Source organism: Xiphias gladius, chromosome 22, assembly GCF_016859285.1.
Source record: "Xiphias gladius isolate SHS-SW01 ecotype Sanya breed wild chromosome 22, ASM1685928v1, whole genome shotgun sequence".
Classification (NCBI taxonomy): Eukaryota; Metazoa; Chordata; class Actinopteri; order Istiophoriformes; family Xiphiidae; genus Xiphias; species Xiphias gladius.
The window spans coordinates 29,889,717-29,914,347 of NC_053421.1; the positions used below are offsets into that span (position 1 = coordinate 29,889,717).

General features: G+C 45.7%; 1 protein-coding gene across 1 annotated transcript in view; it reads left to right on the forward strand.

The window, feature by feature from the left end:
* The window catches only part of trim33l (tripartite motif containing 33, like), a 29,423-nt gene continuing 4,792 nt past the window's right edge, over positions 1 to 24,631 (forward strand). The window contains exons 1-13 of the mRNA XM_040117653.1: positions 1 to 30; positions 8,093 to 8,198; positions 10,076 to 10,140; positions 11,329 to 11,461; positions 12,184 to 12,310; positions 13,733 to 13,849; positions 13,992 to 14,106; positions 16,504 to 16,650; positions 18,554 to 18,662; positions 20,297 to 21,945; positions 22,069 to 22,259; positions 23,509 to 23,620; positions 23,876 to 23,932. Coding sequence (XP_039973587.1) covers positions 1 to 30; positions 8,093 to 8,198; positions 10,076 to 10,140; positions 11,329 to 11,461; positions 12,184 to 12,310; positions 13,733 to 13,849; positions 13,992 to 14,106; positions 16,504 to 16,650; positions 18,554 to 18,662; positions 20,297 to 21,945; positions 22,069 to 22,259; positions 23,509 to 23,620; positions 23,876 to 23,932 — 2,958 coding nt within the window. The remainder of the gene's footprint in view (positions 31 to 8,092; positions 8,199 to 10,075; positions 10,141 to 11,328; positions 11,462 to 12,183; positions 12,311 to 13,732; positions 13,850 to 13,991; positions 14,107 to 16,503; positions 16,651 to 18,553; positions 18,663 to 20,296; positions 21,946 to 22,068; positions 22,260 to 23,508; positions 23,621 to 23,875; positions 23,933 to 24,631) is intronic.

Sequence of the window (24,631 nt, forward strand, 5' to 3'; positions counted from 1 at the left end):
ATGGCTGACCCCCTGCCTGCGTCCGGAGAGGTATGGCCTCCCCTACCCGGCGGGGGCAACTTTACAAAGACAAGGCTGAGAACCCTGTGATCTTTCCTGAGACGCCTAGGACGTCCTCTCAGGTCGCAGGACGGTGTTAAGGGCTGTTCTTTTTGGGGGGCTGTAGGAGCTAAATTGGCGTTTTAATTTTTGTGGAAATTATAGCCGGTCACTGTTTCTGTTTCTAAAACTGCATATGTTTGTCTAAACGCCTGCACTGACTGGGATTGAAGATTTTTGTTTGTTTTGACTCCAAGCTCGGAGTCAAAACAAAGTTTCAAGCTCCAAGTTTCTCAACTTTTGTGGCTGAAGAAATTTGCCTGGGGGAGAGACGGTGTCCTGCCCTTAAAAATGCATCACAAACAGGGAGATCGGAGTGGGATCTCAAGATCTTGATTAAATGAGCGTATGATTTCTCTTGAGTAAGTGACATTTTAACTGTGTCCGAATTTTCGGGGAATATTTCTCTTTCCCCTGTGTGTATGAGACAGACAGTCTGGACTGTGTGTGTGTGGGTGTGTGTGAAGGCCTCTGTTTAGAAGCTCGTGTGCTGTTGTGCTGTTGAACTGGGTGAAGAGTGTGTGTATGCACGGCTCCGTGGTCCAACCACCCCTCGCCTTTCCCTGCGCCTGCACCCGTACCTGTGCCGGGTCTGTGTGTTCAGCTGAAAAAGTTTGTGTGCTGAGTTTACATGTGTGTACGTGCTGATGTGTTCTGCGTGTGTGTGTGTGTGTGTGTGTGTGTGTGTGTGTGTGTGTGTGATGGTTGGAAGCAGATGTGTGTCTGAGGTATATTTCGAACCGCTTTTACCGTTGGCTTGTGAATTGTTCCCTCTGCTGTTCTGAGAGTTAATGACTTTGGTTTCTTTAGTAAGAGACTGTACTTTGGTAGGTGGAGCTTCGCCTCCCACTCTTGTATGTGAAGAAAAAAAAGAAAGAAGAAGAAAAGAACTGCAGCGTTTAACACAGCTTGTTTTTAAGTTGATGTGTTTGTGAATATTATCACAATATCCTTCACAATTATTCGACTTTAGGTTCATTTTTCTTCGCTTCCTTCTTTTGCTTTAACATTAAAATAATAATAATGATAATAATAAATAAAGTTATTTTATTGTAAGAATATTCAGCTTGTTAATATTGTAGAATTATCATCTATTAATTAATAAACAAACAATATTTGAAGGTTTTTTTACACGTTTGAGTGTTACAGGTCTGCCGTGGGTAACAATAATAGCGGCCAGAAAAATCTTCAGGGTCCAGCTAAGGTTATGTTTGACAACTATGGCAGTACGGTCGTACAGTTTTTACCAAAGTGGCGTCAGAACTTGGGATTGTCATCAGCGTGGGAGTTTTCATCATGCCTCACTTCGATCTGTGAGAAAAAAGATGGCTAAACGGTTTGAACTGAACATCATAAAAGCTAAAGTACGAGCCGCTAAGAAAGTTAATGATAAGTGGTCAGAACGGCTTCAAACTTTGAAATTGCGGGAGAAGGAAGCAGATGATAGAGAAAGGACTGAGAAAGTGTGTAAAAGTGTAAAAGCCTTTGTTTCTTTGTGTCTAGAGGACGCAACTACTAAAATAAAACAACTGACTCCTAGAGCCCTCGTTGATGAGGTTACAGGGTCAAACTATTTTACAACACCCTTTTGTGACCATGTAGCAGAGTTTGATCCTAGATGGCCACGAAATGCCTCTTTTGAAAGATCCCAGGTAGCACTGCTTAAGGAGCTCATAAATCCTCCCAGTCCTACGGGGCCTCCCGATTGGGAACACGATTACATGTCAGAATGCCTCGGGGTTTGGGACGCCATAGGTCCAAAGATCTGTCATGTGGGTGAAATGATTAAAAATCGCCCTAAAACAACTGGTCACTGTCCATAAAGCGGATGAATTACCGGACTGTCCAGCAGGGCAACATCCTCCACAGCTGGGAGCTGGGGTTTCCCCTAGTGGACAACAACAACACCTGCAGGCAGGAAGTGGAACTGCAACAGAGACACCTAAAAGACCAGATAACAGAGGAACTGCTGCAGCGCCATCTACTGTTCATTTGCCTCCACCATATTCTGATCTACTTGGCCAAGGCTTGAAGACGCCTACATCACCACCCCAGGGAACATCACGTTTGCCTTCTATTGAATGGCGGACTCCTGCGGTGGTGACAGACAGGCCACGCTCTGACTCGAGTGACCGTGGTTTGACCAGCTCAGGAACTGTTTATCAGCCCATGACGTCATTTCCAGTACTGCAATCTGCATCTGCAACTACACAAGGTGGTGCAACTGGAGATGTCGCCGGAAACACGTTTCTTGCTCCAATGAGAGAATGTCCCAATGGAACCGGGGGTGTTCAGCATGTCTTCAGTCCTTGGAAGATAACAGAGCTACAGGCTATTATTGAAAAACTTCCACAGCCTAAGAATAATGGGAATATTTGCAAGTGCTCTGAAGAAGATGGTGGTGTAGTGCAAACCCACTTCAGCGGAATTGGAACATGTCTGTGTGACTAAATTGGGTCTTGCCTGGGGAGAAGTCAAGCCTGCTAACTGGGACTCAGCTGCTCACCGTCAAATTACAAATAGCTCTCCTTATCAAACCCGGCTGACTGTGTTGTTTGATGCATTGTAAACGAAATTCAAGCCAGTCATAAACATGATGACCTTGAATGCACGTGTGCAAAAACCAGAGAAATGTTTGTTGTATCTCTCCAAGAAGCTGCAAGTCTTCAATGCACATAGCGGCAATGATTAACCTGCTGATACTACCGACGATTCTGTGTGGGAAAGGCACTTCATTCAGACCTTGGTAGATGGCCTTTCTCCAGAGATAAGAGTAATTTTTGTCAGACAGTGTGTGGCATGGTAGAGTTCCAGACTGAATGATGTCAAGGAATATTGCATACATGCTGAGACAATTGTTCAAGATGACAAAAGCCAAGAAATGAAAAAATTCTAAAGAGACAACTGAGGCAGGAACTAGACATCTGGGATCTGGGACACCCAATAATAGTATAAGATTCGTTGGCACGTTATTATGTGAAAGAAAAACATGAATCAGAGTCTACTTTGACGTTCTGGGTTAGTGAAAGATTTCCACATCCCTGAGGCCAGGGGACATTTAAAAACTGTTACGCAGGGAAAGCTGCTGGATTTACACTGATGAGCTAAAACATTATGACCACTCCCGACCACCTCCTGTAGGTTCCCCTCATGCCGCTAAAATCAGCTCTGACCCGCCAAGACCTGGACTCTACAAGACCTCTGAAGGGTTCCTGTAGTATCTCACCACAGGGACTCACGTCAGCATGTCGGCGTGTCAGCATGTCAAGATGAAGACAGCGATAATGTACTGTTTTCCTGGTGCGAGAGTCCATCCAAAGTTGGAGAGGCTTGTTGTCCATGTCGGAGCAAATGACACCACAAAACAACAATCTGACCTGCTAAAACTGTACTTTATCCACTTGTTGACGGTCCTGCAGATACAGAAGTGCCGCACCTACATCCCCAACCCAGTACCAGCTTTTTAGACGCCTGCTGAGTCTACTCATCTGGCTATCATCGGCTTTGCAGCAACTACGATGTGACTTTCATTGACAGTTTTAACGTGTTCTGGGAGCGAAGGCAGCTTTACTTGAAAGACGGGCTTCACCCAAATAGAGCTGGCACCTGTATGCTAACGTCTAGATTAAATAATTCTAGATGCTAGGGACCCATACGCATTCCTGTGGGGTCCTTTAGGAACAAGGCTGGGTTATACATGTTAGGGTGATTAATCATAGGGCTGTCCCTCACAGTGAGGCCTCTCCCTGGCGCATCTGGAAAACTTATACAAGAGGGAATTCTCAACCTTTCGTTTACGTGCCCGCCTAAGGTTTAGGTAGCGAGGGAAGGAGACCCCATCTGCAAAACAAAACAAAAAAAAGGTCTCTCTCATAAGGGGGCAGCTCTCTCTCTCTGTCATCTCCACATTGTCATCGGTGCCCGGGATGCAAATATAACAACAGAAAACTTCTTTAAAATCATGTTGAAAAGGCCATGCCCCTGGAAGTGCAAAAGTGCCTGGACACCATGGTGGCACTAATGAAGATGTCGTGGGAAACGTTTGAAGAACACATAGTGCATCATGTGGAGTGGTATAGGAGAGAAAAATGACAACTGGAAGAACAGGAGAAACACGTATCAAACAAGTTGGCACAGCTGTAGCTGGGAGAGGTGACAGAGAAAAGGAAGAACAGAGGAAAAAACCAAGCTCCGGACACTCAGGCCCCGGTTGTGTCAGCGGCGGTGCCTCCACAGGTTGAGGAATTATCTCGCAGTCCAGCAGGTGCTTCCCAAGTGCCAAGAGATAACTGTCAGCAAAAATCAGGCGTCAGTCCCCGAACAACCGATCAGACGTTCGCCTTTGCACTTTTCCAGGTGGTGGTAGATGTGAGACCTCAAGGACAGCAAGGAGACAATTACCGACCTATCATGAAAAAACGGATGCATGTGAGAGCCTGTCGACAGAGGACAGCTCAGACTGAAAAGGGGGGAAGAAAAGAAGCAACCGATGGATCAGATCCAGGGCTGGAAGGAGGAAGTTGAGAAATTGCAACTGGAACTGACACTTTATAAACAAAGACTTGAGTAGTACAGGAAGCTAAGGGTGTGGGTTCATGTTTGAACTGTCATGTACGCATCCCGGATGAATACTGCGGCTGCGTACTTGAAGTACAAAGGGGTTGGCTCGATACTTCTTGTAAACCTACTTATATGGTACTGTTAATGTTCATTGGAGTGGAATTTTAGCATTTGGAATAAAAGCTTGCTATTTCTTGGGTCCATATACTACGCACGGTCCGGAAAAACAGCATATTCTGCAATAGGTACACCCCTAAGGTGTCGGACCCCACTTATAAAGTAGGCTTGCTTCCGACACACGCCTTCGTAGGCAAAGCAGGTGTTAGTTGTGGTTGTGGAAATGTATCTAAGGTAGTATGACCCTACCTGTTCAATCCCCAGACAAGGTAGAGTTTCCCAAACCCTCTAAATATCAGTCACACTATAGATAAAAAGGAGGTGTGTTATCCCCTCTTATGTGAGTCACTTATTCAGTTAATTTGTAAGTGTGTGCCATTGTGTGACATTAAAAAATATATACAGTCATTGTTACCGCATGTTTATTATGCCGAGGCCGATTTGGAGACAGCATAGCTGGGGTTTTACCTGCTCCGAGTTAAGTGAGGAGAGGATGTTTTCTCCCCGGCTATGGCTGCTGCTGAACCTCCATCTGGGTGACCGCCGCCCATACGGCGTGGCGTGTTGCTGCCCAGGAAGATGGACATTGGCGACCGCAGAGGGACGGGCTGCGGCTTTGAAATATTGTGTGAAGTACAGAGAAATGTTACCGGAGGAAAAAAAAACCTCTCTATGCTTCAGAATGGGGATATGTGGTATATTTTATTTTGTGAACAAAGTAATTTTGTGACACTATGATGTCTAAACATGTTCATATCTGGTGGTTGAATAAGGAACGTCCATATTTTATCGTTGGAACCGGAGCATGTTGAGACACCATTATGTTTCGATATCTTTAAGATCATCAACGATGCAGAAGGCAAAAAAAAAAAAAAAATGGGAGAAACGTGGGATGATACCTCAAAATAAGCCTCACAAGAGGGAGCGTCCAGCAACGTATATAAGGCCAGAAGGGTTTAACTCAGATTCAGCGTCTGCGTTCATCAACCAGCCTCGGTTGAATGGATTTTGTTGCATTTTACAGTAAGTCTAGAGAATTACATCCGACTCTGCCTGTCTAATGTCTTACTTTGTTTTCCATAGTTGAGGTATTGGAAGTTGCAGTAGAGTCAGTAGAAATAACTGGCCCATCTGAAGAGTTTTTTTCCGTTACAGCACCCAGAGAGATGAAATAATGGAGTCCTGATAAACAAGCCACAGTGGGGAGCGTACTCACGGCTAGGAGGCGAGTCGGTCGTTCCGCTGAGCCTACGCAGCTGCTCCTGGGACCAGCTCGCTTCGTTTAATCTACAATAATTCAGCCTCTTATTGAACCCTGTAGATTACGCAGTGTTCGACCGAAGACTACAAAATTGCCTTGTAGAGAATTTGTGAAGGAAAAGCTGGTTTCTCATTTATTCACTTTTGGCGATGCTCCTATAGACGCTTCGGGTTTCTCTAAGGGGCCCTGGACAGATGTTCCAGGGGGCCTACATATGGAGCAGCCTGCAGCTTTACCTTAAATGGAAATAGGCCAAGCTGCGCCTGTCTCATGTCTAATTTATGGCCAGTGCGTGGGCAGAGCTTGACCATTATATATGTTTAGGTCTTGTTGGATGATGTGTTTGGGGTGAAGTAAATACAACCAATCGGGACTCAGTTCTTTGTCTCAAGAAACACTATGAAGATGATTGTTAGACTCTTTCTAATGAGAGACTCTTGTGATAAAGTTTGTCTCCTATATAGCAACTTCCAACATTTTTCACTTGAATTGTGTTCAGGGTCTTTTGTAGATAATCTTCCACAACAGAATCTGAACCCAGCTGGTCCTGGTGAAGGATTTTCTCCCACAGTGGTGATAGTAGTATTGTGTATTTCATAACCGGTTAAGAGGGTTTTTCCCAATTTTCTAGACTTTAGCTCTGTGTGAATTGACGAAGGGAGTGCTTTGACGAATTCCAGCCTCTGTCAAATTCTGTGTTGCCCGGTTCAAGGACACACGGGGGGTTTGAGTCAACATGTAGCCCAAGCTCCATCTCGCCTCATTAAGGCCCAATGTCAGAACAGAGATAAAGGGATATATGTGGGATGAGCCATTGGGGAGTGAGAACACCGAATCTGACCCTAATTGGTAACGAACCAAAGTTGGGAGTGGGATACCCTGAATATTAAGGGGTTGATTTGCATAAGCCTATATATTTGGGACAACACCCTGATATTGTTGGAGAATCGGACTCGACTGGACCCTCGCAGGCTTTTTAATTTGACCTCAATGATTCTCTCCCTGAAAACTATGTACACCTGATTTTTATGAATAAAGAAAACTCGAAAGAAGCATCGACATGCTGAGAATCGTTCTTCTCCACTCAAGAGGTTCAAGGTCGTGATATACGACAGTAGTAGTAGAAGAAGAAGAAGAGGAAGAAGAGGAGGAGGAGGAGGAAGAAGAAGAGGAAGAGGAGGAGGAGGAGGAAGAAGAAGAAGAGGAGGAAGCAAAAGAAGAAGAAGAAGAGGAGGAGAAGAGGAAGCAAAAGAAGAAGAAGAAGAGGAGGAGGAAGAGGAAGCAAAAGAAAGCAAAAGAAGAAGAAGAAGAGGAGGAGGAGGAGGAGGAAGCGGAGGAGGAAGAAGAAGAAGAGGAGGAGGAGGAGGAGGAGGAGGAGGAGGAGGAAGAAGAAGAAGAGGAGGAAGCAAAAGAAGAAGAAGAAGAGGAGGAGGAAGAGGAAGCAAAAGAAAGCAAAAGAAGAAGAAGAAGAGGAGGAGGAGGAAGCGGAGGAGGAAGAAGAAGAAGAGGAGGAGGAGGAGGAGGAGGAGGAGGAGGAGGAAGAAGAAGAAGAGGAGGAAGCAAAAGAAGAAGAAGAAGAGGAGGAGGAAGAGGAAGCAAAAGAAAGCAAAAGAAGAAGAAGAAGAGGAGGAGGAGGAGGAGGAGGAGGAGGAGGAGGAGGAGGAGGAAGCAAAAGAAGAAGAAGAAGAAGAGGAGGAGGAGGAGGAGGAGGAGGAGGAAGCAAAAGAAGAAGAAGAAGAAGAGGAGGAGGAGGAGGAGGGAGGAGGAAGAGGAGGAGGAGGAGGAAGAAGAAGAAGAGGAGGAAGCAAAAGAAGAAGAAGAAGAGGAGGAGGAAGAGGAAGCAAAAGAAAGCAAAAGAAGAAGAAGAGGAGGAGGAGGAGGAGGAGGAGGAGGAGGAGGAGGAGGAAGCAAAAGAAGAAGAAGAAGAAGAAGAAGAAGAAGAAGAAGAAGAAGAAGAAGAGGAGGAGGAGGAGGAAGAGGAGGAGGAGGAGGAGGAGGAAGCAGCAGCAGCAGCAGCAGCAGCAAAAGAAGAAGCAGAAGAAGAAGCGCGGCTAGAAACGAACGACGGACTTTTCATGTTTGTTTTCGTCTTCTTCACGTTTACCGGCGGCGCAGAGCTACCGGAGAGGGGCGGGAGGACGATGTAACGGCAACGGTGACGGTGAGTCAAAGACCCGGGGCGGGATGACCCGGTGAAGTGACGCGGTTACCGGACGGACATAACGGATTTTACAGCACCGGAAACCCCCGGGGAGCAGACGACGACACGTCTCACCGAGTGGCGGGGTTTGTTCTAACGGTTTCGGTTTCTTCAGACGCCGTGAAATGAAGATTTCACCGCTTTCCCCCCTCGTCCAGACCGGGTCTGGTCCGCTAACCGCTACACCGCTACAGACTAGCTTACCGGATGGACTCCAGTCCCCGCTGAAAGACGGCTCAGACTCGGGGAAACTGGTTCAGCAGTCTCGTTGTCAGGTACTAGCCTGCTCCAGGCTGCCGTGCAGATGAAGCCGGACTAGCTGATGTCCTGGCGTCAGTCTCGTATCTGCTTCGGCTCTTACCGGCGGAGTTTTGCTCGGACCGACTGGCTTGAACTCCGGCTAATAGGAGTTTGTCTGAGTCACCGACTTCTCTCTCCATTTCTTCTTTAAACGGCCTTTTAGTGGCGAGCCGGTCCGGAGTTTCTCTTCTCTCTGGACCGCGACTTGTTTGACCCGATCCTGAACTGGTTTCTATCCGAGGATTTTACCATTTGTTTGTTTCGGTTAACGTGGGTTTAGTTTAGCTTCCTCGTTTTCACATGTACTCACAAAGACACGATACTGGACAGAAGTAAACAGAACAGAAGTGCTGGGGAGATCAGAAAAACCCAAGAGGTCTTGAAGGGAGGTCTCACCCAAAAAGAGAAATGGAAATAACAAACCTGGGTCATGGCAAATGCTAATGAGTTCTCTATCAATGATCATTCTTCTTCTACACCTTCTTCTCCTTATTACTGTTGTTATTATTACTGTTATTACTATATTAGAATATAAATCCGCAGGCATCATATATTCAGGCCTGAAGTGAAATGTATAGAAAATAATCCATTTAAATCCCAATATTGGTCAGAAAATTGAAAGTAGATATTTTCCTCAAACCTGGGTTAAAGCCCGCTGAATGAAATTTAGAGGAACCCGAGGACTCCGCTCTTCACTGTAGAAGTAAAATCCCCAGAGATACACTCTGTGTGCCAAGATATATTGAGTATGTGTTACTGTGTTACAGTACAGATCGGTTTGTATTGGACACGGATCAATGCAACTGACATTTGAATGATATTCTAATGCAATCGTTAGGCTCGCAGTGAATAGAAGAAGTGTTACGATTAATCTGAGTTAGGAAATGATAGCTATAATACACAGTTTGGAAATATTAAAGCTTTTAAAAAAAAAATAGCCTGAGACGCCTCGGAAATAACGGTGTCCAGATATGCCCAGACTTTCCCGGACAGCCGGGGGGTTTCAGGAGCGTCTGACGCCGCTGTTTCCAGGTGGATATGGAGGATGTGTCCAAATATGGAAAGCAGGACACCAATATTTTCTGAAGATGTGAAGTTCATTTTTTTGAAAAAGTAGGTGGAGAGCCCACCGGCAAAGAGGAGCGAATTTGGGGTACAAAGATGCTTTCTTCCCTTGGTTTCCGGAGCGGACACGCTCTGGCCCTGATCTGGGCGTCTGGCCCTCCAACATCACGTTCACGTTCACTCCTAAAGGACTGTGAGGGTCTATCTGCTGTCCTGTAGACCTGCCCCGCGCTTCAGTTTGTTCTTGTTTCAGCTCAGTCCCAGCAGGAACAACAACTCCCAGATCAGACTTTTTTTCTTTGTACCTGTGCACGCTTTTTGCCGTAAATTGCAGAACTGAGTAAGATCTTCATTTTTTCTTCTGATGGAGCTCTCTGGGTTGATTTACATTTTACTGAGACATTTTAGAACAATGTTTGTATGTGTCGTTGGTGCTGGACATGAATAGAATCCTCTCTCTTTCTCTCTTTCAGGGCAGAGTTCTTTTCTAAACATGGAGACAACAGGAGATCCAGAAAACAGCCTCAGCAGTCAACAGGTAACACAAACTCTGGTACAGGGACCACTAGTGGTCCTGGGCTGGGTCATATCTGAGGAAAACCTTCATACACACATTTATTACTCGTCCACCGTGGGTTTAACTCAGAGGTCTGAAACTACCAGACAGGGGCCACATCTGGCTCAGGAGACAATCTCCCAAGGCCTCTTGCCTGCAAATTCATTTTTATTTTTTCCCGTTTTGTGTTTTGCCCCCCCCTCGTCTTTTCTTCTAGAGTAATCATTTATACGTCTAGAGAGGCTACAAGATAGGAGCATTTACCACAAAACCGAACCACTTAGACATTTTAGCTGTGACCAACATTATTCTGGCTTACTGCGACACACCTGACTCTGAAATGTCTTAATCTGAACCCAAAAAGAGGTCGGACTGCTTCCTGTCTCACCTGCGAGGAGAGAGGGGGAAAGGTAAGTCGCTCAGCCTCAGCGCTGACGTGGTTGAGATGACCCCCAGGTTGTTTAAGTTTGAGGCTGTCACGGAAAAACTCTCAGAAGGGCCAGACCCATGGTCAAAAGTAGAGGCCGACGATATGATATTTGCATTGTGATGACATAAATTTGTCCACTGAGACTTTCGGTGTGCATGGCATCTCTTCCTGTAATATTCCCGGAAATATTTCAAGAATGTGTTTCTAACCAGTCTTCGTGACTGATTTTCTGTATCAATCTGATAAATGACTTTGATTTGTCAGACACTTAAATTGCTGGACTGACCAAAACGGACATCACTGTCTGTATATTTTATTCATAAACAGTTCATCGGTTTAGTTTCTCTATTATGATGTACAGTATATTGATATCACAATACAAAGATAGGTTTCCGTCTCCATCAGCCACTCCTATTCTCCACATACATATTGCCACATCTATACAGACTGGTGTGGGAAGTTCACAGCTTTCTTCTACTGGACTGTACTGATTTTCTTCAGTGGGGATCTGTAAAATCTTAATTAACATGCAGCAAGAGTCACAGTCCGTTGATTTTCATAGTGAACTGAAATGACAGTAATGAAAATATCTAATTTCACATTTCGGTTTCTGTGTCTTGATGTCACTTCAAGTGTTTTAAAGGAGACCCTGATCTTTTTGGTCAATAAAGTTTTAAATCACATCTCTTACCTGCGCGGTTTCGTTAACGCGTCTCTCTCCTCCTCCTCTGTCGCCTCAGTGCTGCAGCCGGGACCCCCCCTCGTCCAGATGTTGGTGTCTGGACTGTAAAGAAGCTCTGTGTGACGAGTGCGTGTTGGCTCATCGTAGAGTCACTGTAACCAGGTCACACACGATCCTCAACCATCCGCCAGGTCAGGTAACAATCTAAACATCCGGGGGTTTTGACATTTAAGTTTTTTTATTGATTAAAGAAAAGGTTGGTACTTGGTGGCTTGAAAGCTACTTCACATCATCACATGGTGACAGGAGTGGACACAAGTGGATTACAATACACAAGGGGAGGCCTAGTCCTACGGCAGGGTGATAGGTCCAAATAGGTGATAGGTTTTTTTTATTTATTTATTTATTTTTTTTATAATGATTGATATTGATAATTATACAGTACACATTTCATATCGTTAATGAGAACAGATCCCACATGTTTGACAGGCCTCAAAGCCTCATTTCCACAAAGCTCCGCGTTTGTATGCGAGTCCAACGCATACAAACGTCCATCCATTCCTGTGGGAACCTCTGTGGTCTCAGATGTGATCTCGGTAACTCCTCCTTGATTTTTATTTATTTATTTATTTTTTAATGGGTCCAGAATTTAAACTTCCCAACCATCGTGTGATTCCAGCTTCTCCTGGAGTTCGTTTCATTGTAAACTGGGAATAGGTTCTTTTTTTAATTTACCTACAGAATATTTGTACTTCGGTTACGTATATTACACACTGTACATTATAGATGGCTTTCTTACCTCTTCAGTGTGAATCTCCCGTCTGAGGATCAGTAAAGTTTCCTCTCATCTGGTCTCCTCTCTGTGTTTCATGTGGTTGCAGGATGTAATTGATGTGTCCGTTTATCTCCTCAGGGAATGTCTTGACTTCTCCCATCAAGTTCTGCAGACTCCACCCTTGTGAGCCACTCAAACTCTTCTGTTTCACCTGTTACCAGTACACCTGTAGAGACTGCCAGCTGATGAGTCACATGAACCACAGGTATGCAGGCTCCCCAGAGCCACTTAAAACAATAAATTATTTAAAACAAAGCAGCAAACATTAAAACATTAAATAAAATAGTGAGTAACAGGATTTGCAGCTTAGGTTTGTAGCCACAATAGCAGCGTGGCTCAAGATGCTAACGTGTGTCGTCCACCGCTGTGGTTCATACTGAAATGTCTCAGCAAACGTTGGAAGGACTGTGATTAAATGTGGTTCAGACGTTCATGTTCCCCCCAGGATGAGCTGGAATAACTCTGCTGATCCTCTGAAATTTGAATTTGTCCAATACTTCGGCTTTTGACTAAATGGCTGAAAAATCTTGAAAGCTGCTGAGCTGCATTTGCTGAACGCTCTACAGCTTCTACAGCCAGTACGTCATCTGTGATTTGAGGATGTATAAACACAAATTACTTTCAGAGAAGCTCCTTTGGAAGTGCAGAACATTACCACGATGTTGGCCATCAAATCAGGGCTGGATGACCAACCAGGCAAAACAGGCAACTGCCCAGGGGCCCTAAAAGCCCCAGGTTTACTCCATCATTTGTCAGAAATTTCCACCACTGAAGAAGAATATCACTTATAACAGGTCATCCATCCTCCATCTTGTGGTTCTGGTCTTGTAGAGGGACTCCAAGTCATAATCTAGTTTTAGAGTCCTTCATTGATTTTATGCCTCCACGCTGGCGAAAGCCGCGGCCAGAGCCACCGTGTTTTCAGGCCCTCAGTCCGTCCCACTCTCCAGAACATGATATCTCAGGAACGCCTTGAGGGGATTTCTTCAAATTTGCCCCAAACAAAATAAACAGCGATAATCTTCCGTTTTAATGTTCAGGTTTCGGCTGCAGCACATTTTCCTGGTAAACAGATCACTTTCTGTGTTCTGATCTTCCGTTGGGAAGATTCTCTCTCTCCTGTTGACAGTTCACGGTGGTATATTTTCATCATGCATAATTTCACAGGTTCTTCTGACCAATCAGTGGTCAGGGTTCGTCACAGAATAAAGCTACGGTCACATTACGTTTCCATTCAGCGAATCTTCTCGGCCCTGGAAAAGGACGCGATGTCACGTTCCTGACGTGGGTAATAAACAAACGTAGGTCAGAGTGATCACAGACCGTAAACAATGTCTGAAAGTGGCAAGGCAGTTCGTAGTCAGGTAATCAAACAAGCTGGAATAAACATTTCTCCAGACACAGTGCAGCAGTGTTTCCATTGACTGACGGGGAACGTGGGCTTTGAACTCTGACCTGTGAATCCAGCGAAGCAGCCGGAGATCGCAGCAAAACAGGAAATGCGCACTTGAATTTGTCTGTCTGAAGCTCGTGTCCAGATGTAATCTGTTCAGGGATCAGCTGATACAGTCTGTGTTGTTTTGGCTGTGCAGTCACTGTGCTCTGTTCGGCCTCCTCCTCCTCACAGGCATCAGTTTGTCAGCGAAGCGCTGGGCAGTCTGAAGAAGCAGCTGGAGGCCTGGGTTCAGCCAATCATAGCGCAGAGAGACACAGTGAGGCGGAGTCTGCAGGACATGCAGACCAGGTACAGTCCGAAGAGAGTCCCCCAAACCTCCCCGGGTGTGTGACACACAGTCAGGGGTCCCTACTTTCATGTCTGTGGGCTTTTCAGAGGAAACCTCAGGACCCGTAAATAAAAACCATATTGTTTTGTTGCTGTGTTTCAGGCTGCAGGAACTTGTTCAAGGTGAGTCTCAGCTGAAGACTGAACTGCAGGAGTCTTACAAAATCTGTGCTCAACTGCTGAAAAAAAGGATGGAAGACATCTTGGACGAGGTCAAGGTGAGGTACAGTCACTTTGTTTTACCCCAGGTGTGGTTATGTCCTTTTCTGACTGACAGCTCAGAGACAGCACAGACAAATGTGTCTGTTACACAGCACGTAGGTTTAGACTGAATTAAAATATTTGAGTAGGATGTTGCATCTCTGTGTAATAATCTTTCTCTTGCTGTTAAAGTTGCAGCTTCAGCAGTTGATTAATTGATTGGACAGAAAATGAATTGGCAACTATTACGATAATCAGTTAATAGTTTTGGTCTTTTCTGTGCCAAAAAACAACATTTGACGCTTCCAAATAGCAACTGTCAAAACAGGAAACTGTTATCTGAATTGTTCACAGTTTTGATTTTTGTTTAATAGACTAATTGATTAGTCAGCTAATGAGAAAATAATCATTAGTTGCAACCCTAGCTAGAGTGGTACTCTCGCTCTCTGAAATCTTGGTTCAGCTCATTAGAAATGTTGAATTTCTTCTTGAACCGGCAGAAATAACACAGATCAAGTTAAGGTTAGATGTGATGATGAGACGGGGCTGTGGACTGAGAGAGGAAGTCTGGATCCAGCCCTGTATCTATATTTTATAGCTGTTAAAGAAAATTCCCTCTCAGGGTCGTCGTTTATTGCCATTGGTTTGTTATGTGTTGTTTCCCAAAAGACACTAACGGCGGGTTGCTCCCCAGCAGGGCCTTGAGTTGTATTTGTTTCATGTTCACGCTCCCAGTATCACTTTCAGGTCACAGACCGTGGGGGAGCGTTGTGAAACTGTATACTCGAATCTTAAAATGGGGACACAAATCTGTAAATGCTACTAGAACAACAGCCTACGTACCACCAGGCCGCAGAGGCGCCAGTTGGTTTCAACGGTGACATTGCTGGGCCGTAGCGGCTGTGTTTGCAGTTTTTCTGCAGCACGGCAGATGTGGATAGAGTTCAATTTTAATCAAAGCTCAATTTAAATACCACTGAATTTAGTGTATTTGAAACCATCATTCTGAGTTCATGTGATCTGAATTTCAGCTCGGTTGCGTTTCCTTGGTGTTGCGGATGTTCAGATCTGAATTGTACATCTTCAATTTAAGCATGAGTTTGCTTGTTCAAATCTATTTGAACAAGCAGAGCTTTTGACTTGACTCCTGAATTGAGCTTATTGAACTAGAGCAACCTGAAAATAGCTTTTGAATATTAGGCACAGTCATTTTCTATCTGTATTTCAAAAACCCTAAAATAAACACACAGTTGGAAGTTTTTGAAATTGCACAACCAGTAACTGACACATCACACAAATTCAGAAAGATGGTTTGCATAGTCAAATTTGAGTGCAATAAATGCACTGGGGCTTAAATTTCAACACTAAGTATTCAGTAGTGATTAAAATGTGGTAGTCAGTTGTTCAAATTATTAAGTTTCTCCAGCTCTGGAAGTTAAAACCTAGTTTTCGCTCATACTAAAAAGACATTGACATTCAGATTTTTGACTGCACGTACTTGCAGATTCTTTTACGATTTCACAAATCAGACTGCAGACATACAGACTGAGATACAGTTTTGCAGCTCATTTGTAGATAATATTGCAGCAAAAATACATATTACATAATAAACAACTTCAGCCAAAAACACCAGATATAAATAGAACAGATAATAGTGACGATAGAACTTCACTTAACTTATAACTTAATCCTCATTTCCTGGTATAGCAGGGGGGGCTCCAGACGGAAATGGCGGTCGGTTAATTGGACAAGCCATCATTGCGAAAGGCAGCTATTTTGGCCTTTTTGTATGTTGTAGGCTCTGGGTCAGAACCCACAACCCTCATTTCCGCAGATGATGTTGGGTCAGGATTAGGCATCTTACCGGGTACATGGACAGGTACTGGACTGCACTTATATAGGCTATTCTAGTCCTGTCAAGTACGCTTTACACTACATGCCACATTCAAACACACTCACTCACACACACTCACACATGCTGATCTGTTTGGGGTTTGGTATTTTGCCCCGACTTGCCCGCCAGCTCTGCTCAGCCGCTCAACACAGGTAGGACCCTCACCCTCTGGGGGTTGAACCCGCTCTACCTCCTGAGCCACAGCCACCACAGGTGGTGGAGGGGTTACCACAGCCGATGATGTCGGGCCTGAGCTGGGCCTTTCAGGGCGGGGGACAGCATTTGGCGAAAAAACCATCAATAGTTCTCCTCATTTGGAATTACCAGTATCTTTTAAGATTGTGATGTCGCTACGCGCATACGCTAAGAGACTGACCTGATAAATGTCAGATGCACCGGTGTGACCATTGAAAATGTTCATTTGCACTTGACAGAGTGCTGTTCGCGCTCTGGAGCCTTTAGCAGTTAAGTGTGTGAGTTGCTCCGTGTGTTGTAGGTAAATCCTCTCGTTTCTGAGCAGGTGGTGTCGGAGTCAGAGCGTGAACACATTCAGAGGAGGATGGTGAAGCTGAAGCAGCTGCAGCGGGGGCAGCTCTTGGTGACCGAAACCACAGAAAAAACAAAAAACATAAATGACCTGCCAGCTCTGCTCAGCTGGTCGCAACAGGTAAGTCCCGCACCTGTCATCGTGAAAGATTTACTCTTATTCCTCCTCACCAGTGACGGCAGGGGCCGGGGGCATAATGTTTTAGGGTCGTCTATCATCTGTCACACTTTCCGCCTCAGTTGTTCAGCATCAGCATCAGCGTGAGGCATCAGCGTGAGGAGAGGGGGGGCTGCAGCCCCAGCTAGTGGCGGGCGGCAGCGTTATACATTAATAAAATGTTGATTCGTTTAATCGACTAGTATTTTTACTGTGCCGACCAGCGAGGACAGCGATGTTTAATCATTTAGTCGGCTAATCACGCACATCCCGAACCCCACATCCCGAACTCCACATCCCGAACTCCACATCCTTAACCCCACATCCCCAACCCCACATCCCCAACCCCACATCCCCAACCCCACATCCCCAACCCCACATCCCAAACCCCACATCCCAAACCCCACATCCCAAACCCCACATCCCCAACTCCACATCCCAACTCCACATCCCGAACCCCACATCCCGAACCCCACATCCCGAACCCCACATCCCCAACTCCACATCCCCAACCCCACATCCCAAACTCCACATCCAAAACTCCACATCCCGAGCCCCACATCCCGAACCCCACATCCCTAACCCCACATCCCGAACCCCACATCACAAACTCCACATCCTTAACTCCACATCCTTAACTCCACATCCCCAACCCCACATCCCCAACCCAACATCCCGAACCCCACATCCCAAACCCCACATCCCAAACCCCACATCCCAAACCCCACATCCCAAACCCCACATCCCGAACCCCACATCCTTAACTCCACATCCTTAACTCCACATCCTTAACTCCACATCCCGAACCCCACATCCCGAACCCCACATCCCGAACTCCACATCCTTAACTCCACATCCTTAACTCCACATCCCCAACCCCACATCCCCAACCCCACATCCCCAACCCCACATCCCGAACCCCACATCCCGAACTCCACATCCCGAACTCCACATCCTTAACCCCACATCCCGAACCCCACATCCCCAACCCCACATCCCGAACCCCACATCCCGAACCCCACATCCCGAACCCCACATCCCAAACTCCACATCCAAAACTCCACATCCCAAACTCCACATCCCGAGCCCCACATCCCGAGCCCCACATCCCGAGCCCCACATCCTTAACTCCACATCCCGAACTCCACATCCCGAACTCCACATCCCTAAAGCTTGGATGGAATTACATAAGGCACAAACGTTCACTTGGATTCAAGGATGAACTGATTAGAATTTGAAGGTCAAAGGTCAAGGTCACTGTGACTTCACAAAACATGTCTTTGGCCATAACTCAAGAATTCATACGCTACTAATGTGTAAATTGTCATGGCTACAACTTCGTGTCCTATCAGAATCAGCTTTACTGGTCAAGCATGTGAACACATACAAGGAATCTGACTCTGTTGTTTCTCTCAGTGAACTTACACACTAAGGCGGTAGAAATTCCTTCAGCGACATATATTATGTGAGTCTGGACAGACGTGGATTTAAACTGCAACTTGACTGGTTGTCAGAGGCAGTAAATCTACTCTATTATTGTTTCATTTTTTTTACAACATTAATCTACAAAGTTCCTCTGGAAAATCTTATGTGTTTTTTCTTGTCTTAGTCTGATAGGAATTAGACCTTGAGGCTCTCAGTTTGATTGTTCGTGGAGGGAAATGATTCAGTGGAAATAAAGGTTTTTCTGCTTTAGTTGACTTAATCGTGTGTTGTTTTGGACAAATGCATCTCCTGACCTGTAAACTGACTGTAACAGACGGTCTGATCGTGACCTGCAGAAAACACAGACACAACAAAACACACAGCTGTACAGAGCAGAGATAAAGAGCCAGTTTGACCTCGCCGTGTTCTTTTCTTTGACCAGATCGAGTTTCAGCTGAAGAATCTAGATCAGGACCCGTCTCCCCCTCAAACCATGTCTCAGATGCAGGTCATCACTGACAGGAAGTCTCTGGAAACCCTTTTAAACTTTGGTAAGTTGAGGTATTATTGGTTGTTATCTGCTAACTTTATATTGTTTGCTATTTACAGTTTTTCTCCATGTTGTTATTTATTGTCCTGTCTGCCTGGTTATGCTCTTTTGTATCTGCAGATTTCAACAGTTGTAAATAAAGTTCTGCTACTGGTCAAAAGTTTGGAAACACCCAAATTTTCCCTGTTTTTATTGAAATTTAAGCAGTTCAAGTTGAGTGAAAAACATTCAACAAAAGTTGTTGAACCAAAACTGAACAGTAATGTAAATTTCAGAGTTTTCGAATTTCAGGGATTAGAAGCTGGTTCACTTCCAGCTTTGTCCTGCAGCAGTGGAAGGAAATGAAGCCTTGAAAGTTGATGCAAACACTTCCTACTGGTTCCCCAACTTTAGTTGGTTACGTCCAAACCCTGCAGCAAACTGTGTTACTACAGCCTCTGACACATTATCAGGTCAACAGTGTGCTGCAGGAAGCAGTCACTGGTTTACTGGTGTCAGACTGGAGAGAGAAAGACAAGTAACAGAGGAAGTATGACTATTTTAACTCTAAAAGTGTAGGTCTTTCCTTTAGAGAAATTGCAAAGAAAACCAAGGTGTCAGTGAGTACAGTTGTCGACACCATCAAAAGGCACTTTGAAACTGGAAGAAAAACAGAAAATCATGGAAGACCAGCACAGTCTCCAGACCTGAACCACATGGAGCTGGTTTGGGATGAACTGGACAGAAGCTGAAAGCAAAGCAACCTGCAGGTGCAACACGTTGATGGGAACTTCTTTTTTTTTAAATCTCCAATGGTTTATTTGTTTTATGATTTAATTTCAGAAACACTGAGACACCGAATGAAGTAAATTTCAATAACAACCTGAAAAAAGGAGGTGTCCTAAAACTTTTGACCGGACCGATGTACTTCTTTCTCAGACTCAAATGGAAACAACCAAAAAACATTCATCTTTGTTACTTTATTAAATAAGAGGACTGACTGCCGCGTTTGTTCTGTTTTCATCTGATGAGTTCTGGCAGTGAGCTACACAGTGTAAAGTTTTTTTTTTTTTGTTTGTTTTTCCCTGTTTGACATTTTTGTGACTAACACTTGTCCTCAAATAGAGCAGAACAGCTTGCAGTTTGGGGGTGTTGATTACGCCAATAATGAAACTAGGCTTGTGTCAATTAGAGATCAAAATCCTTTTCAACAATTGAAGAGATGATTAGAGCTGCAATGATTAGTTGATTAATCGATTAGTTGATCAACAGAAAAGTAATTGGCAACGTTTTAAACAATTAAGTAATCGTCTGAGTCAATTATCTTAGAAACTGTGGAGCTTAATATGGGATTGCTCTGTTCTCTAAGATGTGATATGGATGTAGAGAACTTTCCATCCCACTGCTGATTTAACAGGTTCGATCAAAACAAACACGAGGAGGAGCTGCACAAAAATGGTTTCACTGTATGTTTAAATGACGTGGCTTCCAGTTTGTTGCTCTGATGTGTCTCTATGAGCTGATCCTGACTGCGTCACATATGTGTTATTTTTTGATTGGCTCTGAACATCAGATAGAAGAACGTAAGATGACAAACTCTATGGGGGCAGTTGATTGGTTATATCGGCTGCTGACACTTCATTGTTTGGTTTCCAGGTGAACTTAAAGTTTCTTGGATCCCCTTCTCTGTCTCACGAGCCTCCACTCAGAACACTCCAGCCACCTCCACCTCCACCTCTTCCCCTGCCGTCACTCCTCCCGCCGCCACCTGTCCGGCACTCTCCTGTAAGACCCTCCCCCATACTGGGACCACCAATGACACTGCCTCACCTGTTCCAGTAAATCACCCCTCTTTGTCGTCAAAGTCCTCGTCTAGTAAGCTATGTTGCCCTCCTCCCTCCACTTCGCACCCCTCCAACTCTTCCTCTGTTGTTCCTCCCACCTCAACCTGTCCCGCGCCCTCCAGCAGGCCCCCCCTTACCCAGACTAGGACCGCTAGTGACACTCTTTCGCCCGTTTCAGGCAGCTGTCCCTCTGTCTCGTTGCAGTTCTCGTCCGCTCAGTTGAGTCCTCCTCCCTACTTCTGCCCGAACCTTAGCCGACCCGTCACTCCCTTGACCACGAGCGCTGTGGGCACCTCCGCTCAGCCTGTCAAGCCTCTGTCCTCCTCGCCCCCGAGGTCGGTATCTCACCTGAAGACGTACCCGAGCCAGGTGGTGCCGTTGATGAATCACGTCCAGCCGGTTCCTACTTCAGTGAGTCAACAGCCCGTCAGCTCCCCTGCCTCCCTGTGGGCAGGTCTGTCTCCGTCCTGTAGCGTCCTCAAACTCGTTCAACCGTCTCTGGTTCCGAACCAACCGGCTGCTCCACATCTGAACCATCCCGCCGCCGTCCTGCTGACCAACCCTCAGGCTGTCTACCAGGTGTCCTGCTGGCCCATCAGTCGCTACTCAGTACTGCCTCAGCTTCCCTTGCTGCTCAGTCAGACTATGTCCCAAACCTTACCTGGAAACACTTTCCCTAAACAGCAGAAACGCTGTGGCCTGATGAAAAACTTCATCCCAAGAAAGTCAGGTAAACAGCAGACGCACTGTGGCCTGATGAAAAACCAAGTCCCGGGACAGTGCCGTAAACAGCCGACATACTTTGGCCTGATAAGAAACTTCATCCCAAGAAAGTCAGGTAAACGGCAGAAGCGCTGTGGCCGGCCGAGAAACACAAGCCCGGGACAGCGCCAGCTGCAGAGTCTGGTGAAGGCAGTGCCTGACTCTGCCTGTGATATCAGCGTCCCACAGGTGACAGCGAGGCAGCAGGAACCTGCGGAGGACAAAGCCACCTCCACCGTGTCTGAAGAAACCGAACCTGCAGGGAAACTCTCTCTACCTGAAACAAGAGACAGACACACTGAAGAATCAAGCCCTGTGATTGGACAGCAGGACCGCCGTCTGAACCAACGTCAGCCCAGAGTGTCTCTGTTCAGACTGCCACTGTCCCTCCTCCGACCTGGACGTCCGCTACCTGGTTTCAGTCCCCCTGCAGAGAACAAACTGACCTCCACCACATCTGTAGAAACAGAGCCTGCAGGGAACCGGTCTCTACCTGAAACAAAAGACAGACACACTGAAGAATCAAGCCCTGTGATTGGACAGCAGGACCGCCGTCTGAGCCAACGTCAGCCCAGAGTGTCTCTGTTCAGACTGCCACTGTCCCTGCTCCGACCTGGACGTCCCCTACCTGGTTTCAATCTCATCCCTGGAGACACTGAAGATGAGGTTTACCTGGAAGAGATGGATGAGGACTCTCAGGTAGGAAGTCACATGTCAATCATGGTGTGTAATCTAAACAAACTTGACAAAGAAGAGTTAACACTTTAACCAGGTAGCCTTGAGCCATCAAGGTGAGACTACCGCTGCTCTGTTGTGTTTCAGTCCCAGGCTGATGACGTCTCAGATGTCTTTGGGGATTTCACAGAGCCTCTGTCGTCTCCAGAGTCTCCTGTGACCCTGCAGATAGTTTCCTGCTGTGCTTGCGGTTCTGCTTACAGTTCAATAATCTGTTTATCCTGCGGTCGAGGTTACCACAGAGACTGTCATATTCCCCCTGTTGGACCTGACATTTGGTAAGAATCAGTATACCACATTTTGTAACCTTTTCCCTTTATGTCAACAAAAAAACAAAACGAATGATCCACCACCAGAGAAACCGAATGAATCTAAATTTAGCAGACTGAGCAACACACTGTATCGTCTTCTCACCTGCAGAGAGAACCAGACCTTTATTACAGAGACGTGATTTGATTCATCTGGAATTCCAGATTTTCGGACCTGAAAATGTGACCCACGTGAATCGTGCAGATCATTAAAAAGCTCGAGCTCAACGTGCCCAACTCCACACCTGCTGCGTACCCCAGTTGCACGTTGTGTTGAAGTTGCAGTTGACAAGAAGATGGCCGTTTTGGACGCGATAATTGAGCTATGTCAAGATTATTCGTTGTTATATGTCGAATAAATAGGTTTGATGATCACTTATTGATTGGTTGTTGACGTACTGCAGGGTCCCATGGCTTGCCACGTTGCTTGTTACTTCTAACAGCTAAATTACTAGTGTTTGCATATCCGCAAACTTAGCCTGCTAAGTTACTAAACTAATAAGCGAGCCAGCTGATAGCCACATACAGCACCTGGCTGTGTAAATGGCTGCTTTTCAAGTCGTCCCTATGTAAAAGGTTATGGCACGTTTTGTATGAAATTCTCGTGAAGGGCTAGAGCTGGAAAACCATATAGTTCTGTGGGGTCCAGATTTCCGCTTTCAAAATAGTGGCTGTGTTTTTTTATCAGTCACTGCCGATCACTGCCTCCCTCCGCAGTATCGCCCAACATGTAAACGTAACGTTGGCCTAACGTTTGCCCACAATTCAATACAAGAGAGCGACATTGCAACGTAACAATGTGCCTTTACAACTTTATTGTCCAGCTGAGGCCGGAACGTTCGCAGGCTACAGTTTTGTGTAGGCTGCAAACTCTCGATCGTGTTCTGTCACTGCGGAATCCGCATCGCGGTGCATCTTAGAATCGAGAAGTTTTCCAGACCTCTAATCTCCTGAATAAATTTAATTTCAATTCACCAAATCCAGATGCAGTTTTTTCTGATCGGATGCACGACACTGCTTTTTAATTATGAATCTAAATCCGCTTCAAGTGCAGAATTATGGGTTGAGTATGTACAGGAATTTCCAAATACATAAAAACGTTCCGTTCCGGTCGCTTACAGAGCATCAGGAATCTTTCACGCCCCTTCATTTTCGCACACGGCCCTTTGCCCCCATCCTCTGTCCTGTTGTCTCACCATCCCTCCTCTTTGTCTTACAGGACAGAGTGGATCTGTTCGTTGTGTCAGGACCTGTCGGACCCCTCAGACCCCTACAGCTCTGAGAGACCACAGAGTCCTCAGAGTCCCTGTCTCAATCTGCTGGACCAGAGGGTCAGAGGCCTCACACACACAAAATCATGATATTCACATCCGTAACCAGACCAAAGTTAATTAGCTCTTGTACATTCTCTAATTCCTTCAACATTCAAGAAATGAATTCCTGCCCAGCTACGCTGGATACTTTAGTTTTTAGTGTTTTTTGCTCCTTTAATATCTAGGTTTTCTTTTTTGTTGGCTTGGTTTTCAGCTGGAAACTGTGTGTGTTTCGTTTGTTGGAAACTGTTGTGTGTTCTGTTTGCGTTTCAGAGGTGTGAGACTCTGCTGCTTCACCTGAAGGTTGAAGGCTGCAGTCGACTTTCTGAGGTCAGTTTATCCGCAGTGAGGCTGAAGGCCCGGTGTGTGGGCACCTCGACTCTCAGACCTATCCATCGGGGGGCGCTATTTAGCACTACAGAAAACCTTTAACCAAGCTTTCGCCGATCTGGTTTTTTCTGTGCCGGCACTGATCCCAAACTCAGGGTATCTGCCCACGAGTGATCCAGCACGAGGCTGTAACTACACTTCAGTTCTTAACAACAAGTAGAAAGCGCCTCCGTTTTTGGCTTGTGTAAAGGTTCATTATATTGCAAAGGTTTGTCAACATCAACCTCATAACAAAAGACACAGCGTCGCATTCACAAAATGTCTAAATCTGGTTTTAGAAAATCTTTACCCAGCACATCTTAGCGGATGCAACTGTGAATGGCTTGGTCAGCACATCTGGATCAGGAAGTGATTTGTTTCAGCAAATGAACAGAGAAGAACAGAAAACTGTATTTACTATGTACTGTTTGGTCTCCTCTGGCTGACACCCGATCCACTTAATAAGGTCAGTGTGGGGGGACGTCATCAAGGTACCGGGACACGAACTCTGTCAGCTGTCAGCAGACAAGCAGAACTGAAGGTTTTCAGAGGAACGGCTTCATCACATGCTCACGTGAGCCTGTATGCCTTGTACGTCAGTAGTTTATCCACCAGGTGGCGCTCTAGCGGAACGGGCCACGGTCTGATCGGCGCAGGGGA